Raw genomic sequence first — 19,808 nt, 5'->3', positions numbered from 1 at the left:
TCTTATAGGCCTTAAGTTAATTATTTTCGAAATATTGACATTTTTATTGAGAAAAATGGTAATATTTATAGGGCTGTGGATTATGTTTCCAAGGCAATAAAAATTTAAGTGGTAGGTCAAAGATTTTATAATATGGTGTTGTTTTTAAAAAATTTAAAATCTTTTATAGCCATAAAATATACAGTGTGATCACTATTTGCAAATACAAAACTTTCTCATTTTTTTGATGGAACACCTTATATATTAGTATTGCATTTTGTAGTAAATATTACAACCTTTCTTTTGGTATAAGGTTGTATGTACATAGCTTGTTTGGTTTTGTAAATATTTAAAAAAGAACTATAGATCTTACGTTTCGCGAATATTTTATATACGCGATAACTTTATTTAAATTTTTTTGCAAAAAGAATTATAATCTGATTTTAGAAACATACACTAAAATATCAAAGATGAAAATAAAAACGTAATTAAAGATTAAAATAAAACGTATGCAAGTGCAACTTTATTGAATTTAATAACTTAAAATTATGTTACAAACAATATTTTATCATACTAATAAGTAATTAATATGGACAAAAAAAAATAAATAAAAATGTGTACCATTTTTATTCGGTTGCGATGTGAAGGAAAACCAATCTTACTTTTCAATTAGAATACGGAGTGCAGTCCAGTTCCTTTAACCGCAATTTTCTGCTCTTATTGGAGCTTCATCAGAAGAAACGTAGGCACTGTTCTCCATACTCCAACTAAATTGCATCGAGAGGTTTTCCCACACATCGCAACCAAATGGATGATAATAGGTGGCTAGCGCCATCTGGCAATTGAAAGACGAAGCAAGTTTTCAATCCTAATAGTAAATTAATAATATTGAAAAATATTAAAAATCACTAAAAGATTTTTAAATTGAAAACTTATTGGTACATTTTCGTGGTAACACCTCCAAGACTTCTATAATTTGCAAGTCATATGGATGCTGCAGTGAAGACGAGAGGGAAGGAATTCTACACTTTGCAATTCACATCCCCCGTCTGCAGCCGGCAAAGCTCCAACTGAAAGATGCACCTGGTTACCCTACGGAGTAATACGAAAATAAAATAAAATCCACGAAAATAAAATAATCCCTCTCGTCTTCACTGCAGCATCCATATGACTTGCAAATTATAGAAGTCTTGGAGGTGTTACCATGAAAATGTACCAATAAGTTTTCAATTTAAAAATCTTTTAGTGATTTTTAATATTTTTCAATATTATTAATTTACTATTAGGATTGAAAACTTGCTTCGTCTTTCAATCGCCAGATGGCGCTAGCCACCTATTATCATCCATTTGGTTGCGATGTGTGGGAAAACCTCTCGATGCAATTTAGTTGGAGTATGGAGAACAGTGCCTACGTTTCTTCTGATGAAGCTCCAATAAGAGCAGAAAATCGCGGTTAACGGAACTGGACTGCACTCCGTATTCTAATTGAAAAGTAAGATTGGTTTGCCTTCACATCGCAACCGAATAAAAATGGTACACATTTTTATTTTATTTTCGTATTACTCCGTAGAGTAACCAGGTGCATCTTTCAGTTGGAGCTTTGCCGGCTGCAGACGGGGGATGTGAATTGCAAAGTGTAGAATTCCTTCCCTCTCGTCTTCACTGCAGCATCCATATGACTTGCAAATTATAGAAGTCTTGGAGGTGTTACCAAGAAAATGTACAAATAAGTTTTCAATTTAAAAATCTTTTAGTGATTTTTAATATTTTTCAATATTATTAATTTACTATTAGGATTGAAAACTTGCTTCGTCTTTCTAATATGGACAAATTAATTATTAAATTAAACAACCAATTTTAAAATCTACCCTAGAAATTTTTCTACCCTAGTAACTTTATTGTACCCAATTTTGTTATAAACTGTATTTATGAGTAAGATCAGTTAATAACTTTTTAATTTACCTACATCTTGAGAACGTATAAAGTATGCTTTGAAACAAATGAACGTTATAGAAGTATATTGTGAAGTAAATAGTATCTATGTAGTCGTGTCACAAAAGCTGGTAATAATTTCTAATGGCTTCGCCCAAAACAAATGTCATATCCACCAATTGTCCGGTTGAAAAATTAAAATTTAAAATATAAAAAATTGTTACAAAAATTTCAACTACAAAAGTATTACCAGCTATTGTGACACCATTTAATACTATTTATATTAATAAATAATTTGGCTGATGCATTTAACATTCATTTGTTTCAAATCATACTTTATAATTATTATTATATTCTCAAGATGTAAGTAAATTTAAAAGGTAAATTAAAAGTTTAACTGACCTTACTCGTAAATACAATATAACTAACAATTAATTTGGTACAGGAAAGTTGCTGTAGTAGAAAAATTACTAGGGTAGATATCAAATTTGGTTGTTTATTTAATTTAGTAACTAATTTATGCATTAATTAGTATGGTAAAATATTTTTTGGAAAGTAATTTTAAGTTATTAAATCAATTGAATTGTACTAGTATACGATTTATTTTAATCTTTAATTACGTTTTTATTTTCATATTTGATATTTAAATGTATGTTTCTAAAACCAGATTATAATTATTTTTTTTGCAAAAAAAAATTTTAATAAAAAATCCGCAAAAACGTAAAATCTATAGTTTTTTTAAAATATCTACAAAACGAAACATGCTAGGTACATACAACCTTATACCAAAAGAAAGGTTGTAATATTTACTACAAAAGGCAATACTAATATACAGAGTGTCCCATTTAAAAAATGAGAAAATTTTGTATTTGCAAACAGTGATCACACTGTATATTTTATGGCTATATGTCAAATATGTTAATTTATTTAAAAGTAACAGTATACTAAAAAAACTTTGACATATCATTTACATTTTTTTTACCTTGACAGCCTAATTCACAGCCCTTTGAATATTACCATTTTTCTCAATAAAAGTGTACATATTTCGAAAATTGTTAAATTTAGGCCTATAATACCTTATATAAATTCTTAATATTTTTAAAAAGTATATTTAAAAATGATTTAATATATAGGGTGTTCCGTTTAAAAAAACATAACTTTGGTTCGTACCATCGTTCTGACTCACCCTGTATAATCAAAAATAATTTTAAATTATAGACGGCTTCGATATACATTAATTTTGTTAAAAACATTTTTTTGTATATCCCATAGTTTAGCCCTAATGAAGGAAAACCAAAGGTTTTGCGCACCCTGTATATCGATGCAGATGCATGAACGATAATGTTTGTAAAAATAGTATTAATAAATAATATCAACTTACTTTTTAGTTATATTTCTGAAATATTAGTTTTTAATGTTTTTTTTCTCATTTAGTACAAAAAATAGAAGACAAAATAAATAGAATGAAAGGTGATACGAGGTACAGTATGATGGTTTAACTATAAGAATTATATGATAAAATTTTATTAGGATCTTCAAAAATGAGAAATGAACATAACGTATATATACATAGATATTATAATTTGCATCGCGAAGTTAGCGCGTGAACCTTTACGCGGTGAGCCAATCTCGCGCCTCATCTTGGCCAAAAATAAACATACGAACATTTTCTTAAGCTCAAAATGTTCCTTTTGAGTTCTTCTATCATTATTATTAATTAAAGTATAAATGTTTATAGCTCAAATTTGCTTGAAACCCTTATAAACAAATTAATGTACAATTTTTTTAAGAAAATTTTAACTTCAATCGGATATAACTTTAAAACAAATGAAGACAAAGTAATTTACCAAACTTTAAAAGCATATTTATTAAACTTTAAAATGAGACCTTCTAAGGCTCATTTGCATGAGTAGAAGCCGAGTTACGATCGATAAAGCTTCGAAAAATACTTATTTTGAAATTTGAACTTTGCATTGTGCACTAATTTTACAATATCTTGAGTTCTAATTGTTAGATTTAAGTTTAGTAAACGTTTTTTCTTCGTTTTTTATTAAGGAACAAATTTTATTTAAAACATTATTTTTTATCTCTTTTAGTTTATGAGCCAGAGCCTTATAAACAATTTATAAACAATTAAATTGTTCATACCAATTTTTTGACCACTCAGATCGAATTCCACCCTCGAAATTCGTAATCAGCAGCCAAAAATCTATAAGAAACCGTTGAGTTTGTCCATCAGAATTGAAAAGACACGGTGACCTCTATTTGGCGCCTAGACTAATAACTAAAAGTAGACTAGACTAAAAGCCTAGACTAATAAGTAAAATCTCCAGGTAGAGAACGCTACGTGGGGGACAAACGGGTGGCGGGCAGGGGTCTGTTTTTGTCCTTCACGCAGCATTCCGCCCCTGGAGATTTTACTCAGTTAGGTCATGATCTACTTATTCCCAAATTTTGGTACACTATCGCGATCACGAACGTCTCAAAAAACCCCTTATAATTATATTTACCCCTGCCCTACCCCTTTGTCCCCCCTCAGCATTCCGCCTCTGGAGATTTTGCTTAGTTTCGTCATGATCTACTTATTTCCAAATGTTGGTGCATTATCTCGATCACTAAGGTCACAAAAAAATACCTTATAATTTTTATATTCACCCCCGCCCCAACCATTTGTCCCTCAAGCAGCGTTTCGCCCCTAGAGATTTTGCTTAGTTACGTCATGACCTACCTATTCCTAAATGTTGGTGCATTATCTCGATCATGAGTGTCACAAAAAAAAATAATAAAAACCGCGACTTTTACCCCTTATAACTACCCTCGTCCCTCGCTGCGGTTGCCGGCCCTAGAGATTTTACTTAGTTATGTCATGGTCTATTTATTCCCAAATTTTGGTGCACTATCTTGATTGCGTTCGTCACAAAAATACCCTTATAATTTATATATTCACCCCTGCCCCACTCCTTTGCTCCCCACGCAGCGTTCCGCCCATGGAGATTTTGCTTAGCTACATCATGACTTACTTATTTCCAAATTTTGGTACACTATCTCGATTATGAGCGTAACAAAAAAATAATAAAAACCGCGACTTTGACCCCTTATAACTACCCTCATCCCCACTCTGGTTTCCGCCCGCTGGGTAAAGTCATGTACACAACCAATTCAATATATCCCTGTATAGTTTGTCCATATTACCTATCACGAGCAAAATCCGCTTGCGGAGGGCCAAGCTTGGGTTGGTTTTATGGTTTCAGAGAGAATAAGCTGACTACAAGTAAGTTACAGTAACTTATTTTCAAGCAATATCAGAAACACTATGCTATTTAAGAGGGAACTAATACAAAGAACCGTGATAGAATAGAATAGATATATGCTTCATTGTCACTGAAAATTTTACAATTTTATGGACAAAGCTTATATACAGTCAGAAAATAACGATAACAAATACGATTTACTAAAATTAGATAATTCGTAAATATACAGAATAACAGAATACAAGCTAAGTAAAGTAGTTCTTCTGAGGCCAAACAGATATCGTATTGCTCTTTTTTGCAATTTAAAAATAAGATCAGATTGAGTAGCTGTACTAGAACCTCAAAAAGGAAGACCATATCAAAGAGGAGACTCGAAGAACGAAAAATATGTTATTTTAGAAGATGCTAAATTGATTTCCCTTGAAACAGATCTTATTGCATAACAAACTGAGGTGAGTTTCTTACTTAACGAATCGATATGAAGGAACCATTTGAGGTTGCTGTATAAAAAACTACCAAAAAAATGTTAGGGTATAGAAAGTCTAATGCTCACAACCTTATTGAAGGTTTTTATTTACACAGTTTTCGGGCGACTGGTTTCGGTGTTTACAGTTTATACGCCATCATCAGGCCCTTGAGAAACTGAAAAAGCTAAAAAGAATAAGCTGTTAAAATACAGTTGTCCTAGGTTAAGTTATAGGTTTAAGTCTAACAATAGTTAACAAGTTAAAGAAAGTTTCACAATGGTGTTCCAATAGACCAGTACTACTCTGATGTTAACTGTTTTAGTCAGTATAATATGATATATAAAGTATTAATAATGATATTATTGGTACTTACATATCAGTACAAGAAAAATACAGTGTAGAATGTGATGTTCGATTGTAACATTGGGCCCAAGTGTCTTCCTTGATTTCAAACTCACATGAAAACCCAAATATGTGACTTATGTTATAGGTGTTCAGATTTCAATTGGATTTGTATGCAAGTTTGAAATCAAGGAAGACACTTGGGCCCAATGTTACAATCGAACATCACATTCTACACTGTATTTTTCTTGTACTGATATGTAAGTACCAATAATATCATTATTAATACTTTATATATCATAATATTATACTGACTAAAACAGTTAACATCAGAGTAGTACTGGTCTATTGGAACACCATTGTGAAACTTTCTATAACTTGTTAACTATTGTTAGACTTAAACCTATAACTTAAACTAGGACAACTGTATTTCAACAGCTTATTCTTTTTAGCTTTTTCAGTTTCTTAAAGGGCCTGATGATGGCGTATAAACTGTAAACGCCGAAACAGGTCGCCCGAAAACTGTGTAAATAAAAACCTTCAATAAGATTGTGAGCATTAGACTTTCTATACCCTAACATTTACACAATGTGCTCATAGCAGCAGCTTATTCATCATTTGACTACCAAAAAATTTTACAGAATCAGTAGTACTGATCTGGCTGTTATTAAGAAGCAAGGGACAGAAGCGGCAGACCTTAGCATTTGGAAAACAAAAAATGAAAAGAGAGAACACTGGTTTCTCCACAGTTAATGGAAGTTCTCAGCATATTTTATGTAGTTCTTCATCTGTGATAGAACGTTTTACTAAAAAAATATATCAGATCAATATCATTAATACGAATCAATATTTTTTTAAACAATATTTTCAATTTTTCAGATTACGGAACATACGATTTTGTAATAATTGGCGGCGGTACGGCTGGATGTGTAGTAGCAAACAGACTTTCAGAAATCGAAAACTGGAGTGTCCTTGTTATAGAAGCCGGAAATTACACAAGTCTTGGAGTACATGAATTCCTCTCAAATACTTTTTCGCTGACACAACACTCAAATTTTAACTGGGGCTTTCCAATGGTATCACAGAAACCTGACGGCTCAGGTGAGTTAAAGTTGAGATCATTGGCTTGGGAGAAGGTAGTTTGACCTTCTAAAGTCTACTTCTAAAAAGTGATTTAACCACCTTTTTCCAACTCTTCCAACCACTGTAACTCTTTTTCTTCTTCTTCTTGTTGTTTACGTGCCATCTCCACGACGAAGGTTGGCAATCATTATTGCTATTCTAACTTTTTCTTCTACCCAATCTGCGGCTTCCTTGAATCTTTTCATGCGTTATTAATTTTAGGAATTCATATCTGTCACCACGTGTTGTATGACACAGATATTGTAGTTTCCTTATTTGAATGGAATTCATTATCTCCCTGCTGTTTTCTATTCTTCTTAGTACTTCTTCATTGGTTATTCTGTCTGTCCAGGAGATTCTCAGCATTCTTCGATACGTCCAAATTGCAGATGCTTCCAATCTATTGAGACATTGTTTATTAAGGGTCCATCTCTCCAAACCATATAAAAAACCAGAAAATATATAACACTTTAGTAATCGTTCTCTAATATTTAGTCTGAGGACTCTACTACATAATATTTGTTTGATATACCCTATTCCACGAACATACGACTGTGTTGGATTATATCGACAACGAATATTTTATTGTGCAAAATATGTAGAACGAAAGTAAATTTCAAATTACATTGTTGTAAATTGGAATAATTATTAGAGCCATTTACTTTTAGTGCAGCCGATATGTGAAACAATTGTGCATTTAATGATAGAAGCATATAATTTGGACCACATATACTACACATATAAAGGTTCAAATTTAAATATGAGGCCATCTCAGATTTTCCCTTTTACAAATATGGCGGGCATTCAAAATGGCGACTATACGTATGTGACTAACAGCACGCTAACTCTTGAACGAGACGTACGATTTCAACCAAATTTGGTATATAGGTTCTTTTTTTGATGTTCAAGATCGAGGTCTTGAATGGGAAGAATCGGTTTACCAAAAGTTGTGCTTTTCCTGGTTTTTATGTAAAAATATGTTTTTTTTTTTCAATTCTTTCACCCTGTATATATTAATTTTTGAAAAAGTTAATACCGCCATTAAAACGACCGTAAAAATATTTTTTAGGAAATATTTTGAATTTTTTAATTACAGTGGAACCTCGATAAGTCGGATTAATCGGGACCGCGATCCGGGTTATCGAATATCCGGGTTAGCCGGAGAATATGGTAAAAATTAATAAAACACAGTATACTCACAGAGTCACAGATAAACTCCATTATAATTGCAAAAACATGAAATACATATGCACAGTACAGCTAAATTACGTATAGTTGTATACAGTATTGTTTACTTCTTGGTAAAACACTTGGTCAAAGTGAAAAAATGTTTTTGCTTTTTCTGATGAAAATCGGTCCGGGTTAGCCGGACTTCCGGGTTATCGGAGGCCGACTTATCGGGGTTCCGCTTTATGTTAATTACCATTTAATAAATGCATAACGTATCTTCACATGTACCTATGTTCGACAGATTCGTGCAAATATTATAAGAATTATTGTGCATTTAATGGTAGAAGCATATAACTTGGACCACATATACTACATATATAAAGGTTCAAATTTAGATATAAGGTCATCTCAGATTTTGCCTTTTACAAAAATTGAGGGCATTCAAAATGGCGACTAAACTTATATGTAACTAATAGCACGATAACTTTTGAACGAAAAGTCCGATTTCAGCCAAATTTGGCATCAATGTTCTTTTTTGATGACTAAGATCGAGATCTTGAACCGGAAGAATAGGTTTACCAGAAGTTGTGTTTTTACTGTTTTTTATGTAAAAATAAGTTACTGTTTTTTCACTTCTTTCACTCTGTATATATTAATTTTCTAAAAGGTAATACCGGCATTGAAAAGAGCGTAAACATGTTTTTTAGGAAATATTTTGAACTTTTTAGTTATGTTAATTACCATTTAATAAATGCACAACTTATCTTCACATGTACTATGTGCGGCAGACTTATTTTGAATGCCCGCCATTTTTGTAAAAGACAAAATCTGAGATGGCCTCATATCTAAATTTGTACCTTTGTATGTGTAGTATGTGTGGTCCAAATTATATACTTCTACCATTAAATGCACAATAATTCTTATACTATTTGCACGAATCTGCCGCACATAGGTTCATAGGTACATGTGAAGATACGTTATGCATTTATTAATTGATAATTAACATAACTAAAGAGTTCAAAATATTTCATAAAAAATATTTCTACGGCCTTTTCAACGCCGGTATTATCTTTTTAAAAATATATATATACAAGGTGAAAGAATTGAAAAAATAAACAACATATTTTTACATCAAAAATCAGAAAAAACACAACTTCTGGTAAACCGATTTTTCTGGCTCAATACCTCGATCTTATACATCAAAAAAAGAACCTATATACCAAATTTGGTTGACATCCGACTTTTCGTTCAAAAGTTATCGTGCTATTAGTCATATATGTATAGTCGCCATTTTGAATGCCCGCCATTTTTGTAAAAGGGAAAATCTGAGATGGCCTCATATCTAAGTTTGTACCTTTGTATGTGTAGTATATGTGTTCCAAATTATATGCTTCTACCATTAAATGCATAATAATTCTTACAATATTTGTACGAGTCTGCCGCACATAGGTACATGTGAAGATAAGTTATTCATTTATTAAATGTTAATTAACATAACTAAAAAGTTAAAAATATTTCCTAAAAAATATTTTTACGCTCTTTTCAATGCCGGTATTACCTTTGTGAAAAATGAATATATACAATGTGAAAGAATTGAAAAAAGAACAACATATTTTTACAAGAAAAATCAGGAAAAACACAAGTTTTTCCGGTTCAAGAGCTCGATCTTATACACCAAAAAAGAACCCATTTACCAACTTTGGTTGAAGTCGGACTTTTCGTTCAAAAGTTATCGTGCTATTAGTCACATATCGCTGTCGCCATTTTGAATGCCCGCCATTCTTGTAAAAGGTAAAATCTGAGATGGCCTCGTATCTAATTTTTAACCTTTATATGTGTAGTATATGTGGTCCAAATTATATGCTTCTATCATTAAATGCACAATTCTTATAATATTTGCACGAATCTGCCGCACTATTTCGTACTTCTTATGTTGTACACTAAAATATTCGTTGTCGCGATAATCCAAAACAGTCGTATATTCGTGGAATGAACCATATTATTGAATACACTTCTAGCCTTTTCTATTCTAATTTTGATTCCTTTGGTATAATCGTTTGTTTCATTAACGTTTGTGCCTAAATAGTTATAATTCTGAACTGGTCCTATCTTCTCTATAGATTTATGTTTCTAATATTTTTCTTGGATATATTCACAAATTTTGTTTTTTTATTTAGTGACAGACCAAATTCTTCACTCGTTGCAACAACCTTTTCACCAACACTGTTTCAAAGATGTGTAAATCGCATGGCAATAAATTGGGATTATCGGGTGGATGTTTCAAAATACTCCATTTCTTTCGTTGTAGATTTTCAATCACTACTTTGGCAATATAAGACCGATCATTTTTATGCAGATGGATGACACGACGTGAGAGCTTTCTGGACGTTTTCGTCTTAATGTAGCTTCTTCAAAGTTTTAATATACAGGTTTGCGTTGATTATATAGGTGTTGTAAAGTTTATGAGTTATAGTTCAAAAAAAAATTTAATATAACCTTGTTTTCCTGGTTTGTTAAAAATAATGACACCGTTAAAAAAGTCATTACCGTTTTGCCTGTATTCCCTGAGATGTAAGAGTTTCATTTTTAGTTAGTTTCAATCCGGTGCCAGACACCGGAGGAACTAGACGTGCGAGCGGAGAGCAGCCGACGAAGTGGGAGTGGCTTGATTGTTGAACTTCTCAGTTCAGCCGGGAATGTAAGCACGGCAGCAGTCAAGCGCTTCTTACTCTCTGAGGCGAGAAGCAGAGGCAAAGCCTAATCTTCTGGATGTGGTGAACTCAGGGAGTTTGATTTTTATTGGATTCTCTGTGACGCTACAGCTAGAGATTGGTTAGCAGAAGAATCAAAACGGGCTCGACGTGAGCCCGTTACGGGATTTCTACTGTGCCTCCGTAAGGGTATCGACACTGCAAGGTGTAGTTTTTTACGAACCTACATCGGGCAACCCCGGCCCCTTGGGTCAGTAGAACGAGAAACAGCAAGAGGAACCCTAACCCAGTTCTGTCTGGGTTAGTGAACAGCCGCGATAGGTCAAGGGAAACCGACCCTGAAGCCGAGCTGGCGGCGGGCCAGTCGGTGAAAAAAAAGGCTCGCCAAAATTACGATGACCCCCCGTCCTATGGCCACTCCGCCAACTAATGAAGATCCACGCAAAGTGAATCTTAATCTTTTACAGGAACAGAAAGAAGAGCAAACCGATGCGGAAACCGACGAGGACATGGAGGAAGAAGTCCCCGGCGAGGCAGAGAGAGTTACCACCAAAAGGGCTAGGACAGCAAACGAAGCGAGTGATGAAGAAAACAACGGCAAAGAAGAGCTCCTAAAAGAGCTAGCAGCCCAAAAATAACTGATGGTACAGCTGTTCGAAGCCACCAAAACCAGAGAAGCCCAGTACGAGGCACGGCTTTTGAAAAAGGATGAAGAGATAGCCCAGCAGAGGGCCGAAATAGCCCAGCAGAGGGCCGAAATAGCGGAGCTGAAGAAAGAAATACTGGAGATGAAAGACGCGATGGTCAAGTCCCAAAAGCAGGTGGTGGACCGGTTAGACGAGCTGATGGAAGCCCGAAGCCAGGACAACAAGAGCCAACAACAACAGGCAAAGCCCCCATTGAAATCGAAGCCCGAACCGAAAAAGAAGTCAACGACTGAAAAGTCACCGCTGACTACAAAACCGAAGCCAAAAAATAAAAAAAGGACTTCCCACCACTGGCAATCAACACCAGCCAACCAACGGGCATTCTCACCCTGCCACGAGGACCAACAGAACCGATCCACAAACCAATGATCCAATCCCCAAAGCGCCCACCGCAGATGGAGATACGCTTGCCTTGCAGCGTCCTGGTGATTCGGAGACAGAGGACATGGAAACAAACGAAGAAACCACCGTGTTGCCTGATCAATAGGCAACACCACACCGAAAACCGCCTGTAATTAAATTACAGAGCGTAAGCGAGACAGGGGCTATCCTCACCATAGCTCAATGACTAAAAGTTTACACGGTAAACAGAATTTCCAGGAGTGGTAGGGAAACACTTATCGTAAGGCGAAAAGCCTGGAAGATTATCGAAAAATGGTGAGTATAATAGAAGAGTATGCAGAAACATACAAAGATAAGAAGCTACAATGGATATCCTTCTCAATAGACGAGGACATAAAACCCAGAGTGGTTTTAAGAGGATTGCCCACAAACACCACCGAGAAGGGAATCCAAGGAGAGATGGAAGAACAACACCAGATAGTCTGTCACGCAGCGAAGAACATGACTACCAGAGCCGGCCCCAAAAGAAAACTTCCGATGTTGATACTGACTCTGAATCACGAGGACGTAGATACGGCTAAGCGGATCACCAATTTGTGCCACATGAAGGTCGTGGTAGAGGACCTACGAAAAGCGACATAACCAACGCAGTGTTTCAACTGCCAGGGCTACCACCAAGAACCCGAGATGTGTGAAATGCGGAGAAGATCACCCCACGAAGCTGTGTAGAAGACCCAGAGAAATAAAGGCAACATGTGCCAACTGCAACGGTAGCAAATTACAGAGGATGCCCTAGATGTCCAACCCGGGGAAGACCACCACCACAGAGGCCACAACAACAGACGAACATACGACAGCAGACAACCGGGGTATCCTATGCCCAAGCCACACAAGCCAAAACGACGCAAAACACCACACCTCCAAGACGAAGACGACTCAGTCAGAATGGTAACAAACATAGTGACTAAGGTAGCCCAAGAAGTCATCCAAGGCACCAGACAGACGATCAAGTAAAGTCAGCATACAAAAAAAATATAAAAAAGGCGCAAGCCACCAAAAAAATAGAAAAAACAAAAAAAAATACTTGAGCACCAAGCCATTGGACTGAGCCCAGTTGGGCTTGGTACAATGACTTGGGGCCCAAGCAAGCAATTTTAGTTCCGCGGATAAGTAATTAGAAGATAAAGGCTTAGAGCACTTCACGCTGGCCTAGTTTTGAATTCGATTAGGGCACCACATTGGAATCTTATTACCCAGGATTCCATTGTGAAGAGCATTTGGCTGATAGTTGTGCCCCTATCGCGGATCAGCGTGCTATAGGGGGGAAAGGGATAGCCTGGGGTGATCCCTGTTTTTTACTCGGACCAAAACACCTCACATGCCACATTCCTGTCTGTTGAAGGAGTACTCAATGCACCTGGTCGCGGTTTATCATTCGTCTCGTCTCTTAACTCTTAAATTTTTGACACTATTCTCTGACAGTTGCATACGCAAACCATGCGTTTCCATATACTGATTGCATGCGTATAAATTCGCAATGGTTGCAAACCTTTTGCACACAAAAAGTAGTCTCCGCATCCTGATTATATTTGGACTTGTTAACAACAAACGCCATTTTAAGTCTTCTTCTTTTTTATTTGTAGGTAATAATATATCTTATTTGTAGGTAATAATGAAACGAACAGATATCCTCGAGGTAAGGGTGTTGGTGGTTCTTCATTAATTAATCCTGCAATCTGTACCAAAGGTAATCCTGAAAATTATAATAACTGGGCTGAAATTACCAACGACTTGACTTGGACTTACAATAATGTTTTGAAGTACTTTAAAAAAGCCGAAAATTTTCACTGGACAGACCAATATGCTCCAGTAAACATGAAATATCATGGTACAAAGGGAATGATGACTATTCAACATAGTGTACCGCATAATTTCCTTACTCAGACATTTTTAGACGCTAACATAGACTTAAAAATGAATCTCACAGATTATAATTCACCAAGTCAACTGGGTGGTTCTGTTTTTCAAATTTTTCTAAAAGATGGTAAACGGGAAGACACAGGATCTGTTTATATTACTCCATTTCTAAAAAGACGCAACCTCCGAGTATTAACTAACAGTTTTGTGACGAAAATAGAAATAAATAGTTTAAATAAAACGGCATCAAGCGTTATATTTACCAACTCAGGACGAACATTTCGAGTAAAGGCCAAAAAGGAAATTATTCTGTCAGCTGGAGTAGTCGGTAGCCCACAAATATTAATGCTCTCAGGTGTTGGCCCTCACAAACATCTTCGAGAAATTGGTATAGATGTTATAAAAAATTTAGAAGTTGGATCTAGCTTTGTCGATCATCCTTTAGTTATGCTTGGTTTTAAGTCGAATATGACAATTACCGAAGAACCAATACAAAAAAAAGTCGCTGATCTGTGTCAAGGAAAAGGCAGTTTGACCAGTTTTACAATATCACAGGGAGTAGGGTTTTATAGAGTTAATCCTTACGGAAATAATAAAGCTCCAAATGTGGAAGTTTTTCCACTAGTTTTAAAGTATTCTCAAAGTGGACCAGGACTGTATGAATCTGATACTGATATTTACCAAGCATATTTCGCTGACAGAGATCAACAGATGGGTTTTTATTTTTCGAACATTGCACCGATTTCCAGGGGAACCATAAGGTTAAAAAACAAGGATCCGTTTGAATATCCTTTAATAAACCCAAAATTCTTCTCAGATGTTAATAACACAGACATTGAAGTATCATATAAAGGACTAGAGTTAATATTTAATATGATTAATACACCATCATATCAAAAATTAGGCTTCAAATATGTAGCTAATCCTCTTCCCCCATGTGAATCATTTACAAAAAGTTCTAGAGAGTATTGGTATTGTTATATAAGATACATGGCAGCTCCATTCTATCATGGTACTGGTACGTGCTCTATGGGCAAAAGTCATGAAACTGGCGCAGTAGTAGATTCAAAACTTAAAGTTTTTGGTATAAATAAATTAAGGGTAGTGGATGCTAGCATTTTCCCCACTCCAATTGCGGGACATACTGAAATGCCAGTTTTAATGGTAGCTGAAAAGATATCAGATGAAATTAAGGCGTACTATTTATAAAAGTATAAATTATATTAGATCCAAATGTAATGTATTTATTTTAAAGTAAAATATATATTTTTTATTTACCAATCAAATCATTTTGTATGCCTAATAGTCCAGTGTAATAAAAATATCGTACAACCTCCGATTTGCATCACCACGCAATGATTTTAATGAAATTTTAGAATTAACCCTTAACTTCAAAAACTACCCTATGTCAATATGCGAGTATTATTTTAAGGGTTGAAATTTGCCTTCTATTCAAAAATCTTAACTTAAAAAAAGGTATAACTTGAAGCATTGAATAAGTTGAGAAACACCTTACTTAAAACCAATAAAAGTGTAATACACACTGTTCTTTAAATATTTAAAAGTAAAACGATAACTATTACAAAACTATTATGGTAGGGGAGCCCAAGCGGGGATTTTTGCAGTTACTCGAGAGAGTCAGATTATCACATGGGGAGAAACCTTGTACTCTGTAAATGTACCTCTACCATATTGGCTCTTAATACAAAAGAGCTCGTTAAGGGGGCCCGAAAAAATCTATCTTTAGAAAAACTCCAAATCGTCAGATTAAGATAAGGTAAGTTAAGTACATGCAAAAGAGTGTATATTTTAAAAATCTGACGATTTCTGCGGCGCGTAAGGAAATGGGCGAGTATATACAAAAAAAAAGCGAATATTTCGCGAAATGAACGTCAGATCGAAAAACTAAAAAATACGTGTTCAATAGGGTGCTTCGAAAAAAACTTTTTTTTCTTATTTCAGATCGCTATAGTCCGCAAAAGTTGCCATTGGTATAGACTTGAAAAAAGCACTAATTATTATTTTTTTATTAATTTGTCTTCCGGTCGCGCAATGCCATCGAAGTTAGCAAAAATTGTGAAAAACCTTAATTTTTCATATATTTTTTTAACAGGCCAGATGGTTTTAATTGCGTTCCTATACCATGAATAAACTACTAAAAGTATGTAAAATCAATATACAGTAGAACGTCGATAATCCGGACGTCAAAAATCCGGACCGTCAATAATTCGGATTTGTATGCAGCAAAAATATCTGATTCTTTTAAAATAAATTAAGAACTTAGCTACCGCAGTTCAAAAATATTTTACACATTTTTTTAAAAGCCCAAATAGTGTCTGATGTTTTACTATACACATGCTGCTATTATAAATTAATTACAATAAACATAAAAAAATGTTTTGATTCATTTCACCTCTAGACACTTTACTGTACAAAAGAAAACATAAAATTTTAAAACGTTTGTTGTACTTTAATGAGTAGACTGGCCTTTTTTGAGGTAATTTCGATAATCCGGATAATTTGATAATCCGGATGTGGTCCGGTCCACATTAATCCGGATTATTGACGTTCTACTATAAATGCACTTATTATATACATTTGTTTCATATCTTCCGGTCGCGCCACATAATACAAAATGAGTAAAATTAGTAGTTTTTGCAAAATTTCAAAGTTTAACTGTTTGGTACAATTTAATCATACGACTTTTAGAGATGGTATAGTTTAATTTAATTACAATAATATATTTAAAATACAAGCATATAAGGTAAATTTTGATATTCAGGTTAGGGATTGCAATCAAGCAGCATTTTCAATCCAGCTGGATTTTTGCAAGATTGGCCTGAATCCAGCTGGATCCAGCGCGGATCCAGCAAAATGTGGAATCAAAATAAAAACACGATTTCAATGTTTTTTTGTCTGTATTCTAAATTTCTAAACAACAGAAACATGAATTATTTAGTTTTTTTAGAAGTGAGATCTTAAAAAACATAGGCCTAACCTACTGCGCATAGAACTGCACATACAGCTGGTTGCGGAGAAAGCCCTTTCGGCTCTATACTGGTTGGTTTTAAGATCATTAAATAGTCATAGCCCATGGACAAATGATCACCTTTCACTCCTTCGGTCTCATAAATGGCCATTTCCTTTTACAAAATCTTTTTGAGAATCAGTTTTTTTTTGGTTATAAAAGTTTTCTCTTTCTCGTTTCAATTCAATGTTAAGTTCTTGTTCCAGTAAAATTCACGGGCTCCGGATTAGTTGGCCCATCTTCTTCCATTATGTCCTCTTGCACTGGTTCCACAATCACTTGTTTATTTATACGACTCAACAAATTTTTCATCTTTTGTCGCATTGCATTCTTTTTCGGCATGAGGAAATAACCAGGATTGTTTAGTCCTGATTTTTTGTAAGTGCACTAATGTACCTGTAATTTCAGAGAGGCGCCATTCCGCGATTCTGTTGGTAGTGCTTCAGATATATCGGCACTAAGGCTAGACTCCTGGCTATTTAGTTTGTCTAAGGCAAATTTCATGGTTGTGTCGGCCGTTATCAAAGTCAACTCTCATCTGCAAAGAGCTTTTATAGCCAGTTTCACCGGTTAAAAAGTGGCGATCAACTCATTGATTATTGACCATTCGCCAGCAGAGAATTTATCTCAGATTCAATGTTTATCAACGCTTTATCGATGCAAACTTTTAGGCTGTAGAAGCTTTTTAGCATACTCAGCTACTGCTAGCGTCAGACCCTACCTGATTGTGAATGACTACCACTTATTGATTTTAATCCTATTGATTGTGAGATTCCAAAAGTTGACAAGCGTATTCTTAGCAAGCACCAATATTGTACTTGCTTGAGATATCAGAAGTGATCAAGTCAGGACATTGTTCAGAAGACGTATCAGTGGGTACGTGATCCTATCCCAACGTCACATTCAAGATGGCTTACTACTGCAAACCGAGTTTTGCGTTTATACATCAGTGTGTCCAACCCCTCTGAAAATGTGAGAGAGATTGTCACATTCATTCTCAAATGTTATAATATGCCTATGTGGTTTGCCACAAAAATAAACCACAAATCACAGATGGATGGGCCTAGACATGATTACAAAATCATTGAATATTCAAGGTACTTACCAGAAGAGCTTCTTCAAGTTGTTGATCCCGTTTTACAACGGAATACTTACTTTGCCCATCCCGAAAATTTACTTTTGGCTATGGTTGGGCTTTAGGCGTATCATGAAGGAAAAGCAAGCAATATCTGAAAGTTACTCTATCAGAATCTTTAAACCACCAAACTTAAACTTTGAAGCTAAATAGTATTACGAAACTATCAAATGGAACACCAGTACACTGACTCCCCTCTACTGCTAAGAACATTGACTAATGAAGAGATAAAACAGTATGTGAGCAATGACTTCCAGCCTGTTATGAGTATAGATACTCTGCCATCCCATACACAGACAGTTGAAAGATGCGTTAAACTAGTGACCGTAGCTTCAAGTAAAGTGTGTGGACACAGTTCCAGAGACGGCTATATTAGAACCACATTATTGCACCGCTCAGCGATGCCAACGATTAAAATCAACAACAAATGGTAGTCTTTCACAATCAGGTAGGGCCTTTCCAATCGGTCCGGATATCCTATAGTGCCTGTTGTATTTTCATCTAAGTGTTGGAAAAGGTGGCGGAATGGCAGTTCGTTGTAATGGAGAAGACAAATACTCCATTGTAGAGGTCTTCCCACATGTATCTCTATTTGTGGCTGCGCGAGCTTCGCTGGCATTCGTCACTTTCGCCTCGCCTCTCGGTAGTCTTCTGTTATTGACGAAGCTGTGCGACCTAATTCCACTTGAATCTCAAAATGTATATTACATGCTTGGCTTTTAAATATATTATTGTAATTTAATTAAACTATAGCATCTCTAAAAGTCGTATGATTAAATTGTACTAAACAGTCAAACTTTGAAATTTTGCAAAAACTACTAATTGTCCTTCACATAACATTTCGAACATTATGGTACGTTCGAAATGTAAGATAGGACAATTATGATTGTCCCTCCTTAACAGGTAAGTCAACCAATCAATTAATTTTACTCATTTTGTATTACGTTGCGCGACCGGAACATATAAAACAAATGTATCATAAGTGCATTTTTATTGTATTTACATACTTTTAGTAGTTAATTCATGGTATAGGAACGCAATTAAAACCATCTGGCCTGTTTAAAAAAAAAATTGAAAAATTAAGGTTTTTCACAATTTTTGCTAACTTCGATGGCATTGCGCGACCGGAAGACAAATTAATAAAAAAATAATAATTAGTGCTTTTTTCAAGTCTATACCAATGGCAACTTTTGCGCACTATAGCGATCTAAAATAAGAAAAAAAGTTTTTTTTCGAACCACCCTAGTGTTCAATATTTTTCAAAAATCTGTCGAACGATACCAAACACTACCCCCCAAGGAAAGGGGCGGGGGGTAAATTTAAAATTTTTAATACGAACCCGCGATGAACATCAGATCGAAATACTGCAAAATACACGTATTCAATATTTTTGAAAAATCTATCAAATGGAACAAAACACGACGCTCCACGGAGATGGGGGGTTACTTTAAAATCGCGAATAGGAGCCCCCATTTTTATTGCAGATTTATACCTATACTTAAAAATAAGAAACTTTTATTCAAGACATTTTTTCGAATTATGGATAGATGGCGGTATAATCGGAAAAAATAATTGTTGGAAATGAAAAATTAAATTGAAAAATGGTAAATCCCCCACTTTATGGAACTTAACTTTTTTTGGTTTTAGGACCTACTCTTCACAATCGAATAGGCCCCCATAACGCTCGAGTAACTGCAAATTTAGC

At 34.9% G+C, this 19,808-nt stretch overlaps 1 protein-coding gene across 1 annotated transcript in view; it reads left to right on the top strand.

Moving 5' to 3' along the window:
• The window catches only part of LOC114324643 (uncharacterized GMC-type oxidoreductase Mb1310-like), a 66,358-nt gene extending 51,140 nt beyond the window's left edge, over positions 1 to 15,218 (top strand). The window contains exons 2-3 of the mRNA XM_050642782.1: positions 6,851 to 7,072; positions 13,690 to 15,218. Of these exons, the coding sequence (XP_050498739.1) occupies positions 6,851 to 7,072; positions 13,690 to 15,149 (1,682 nt within the window). The 3' untranslated portion in view covers positions 15,150 to 15,218. The remainder of the gene's footprint in view (positions 1 to 6,850; positions 7,073 to 13,689) is intronic.
• The last annotated feature ends 4,590 nt before the right edge of the window (positions 15,219 to 19,808 follow it).

This window comes from Diabrotica virgifera, chromosome 2 (genome assembly GCF_917563875.1).
Source record: "Diabrotica virgifera virgifera chromosome 2, PGI_DIABVI_V3a".
Classification (NCBI taxonomy): domain Eukaryota; kingdom Metazoa; phylum Arthropoda; class Insecta; order Coleoptera; family Chrysomelidae; genus Diabrotica; species Diabrotica virgifera.
The sequence above is the reverse complement of the archived record's forward strand: the minus strand, read 5'-3'. Positions and strand labels throughout refer to the sequence as shown.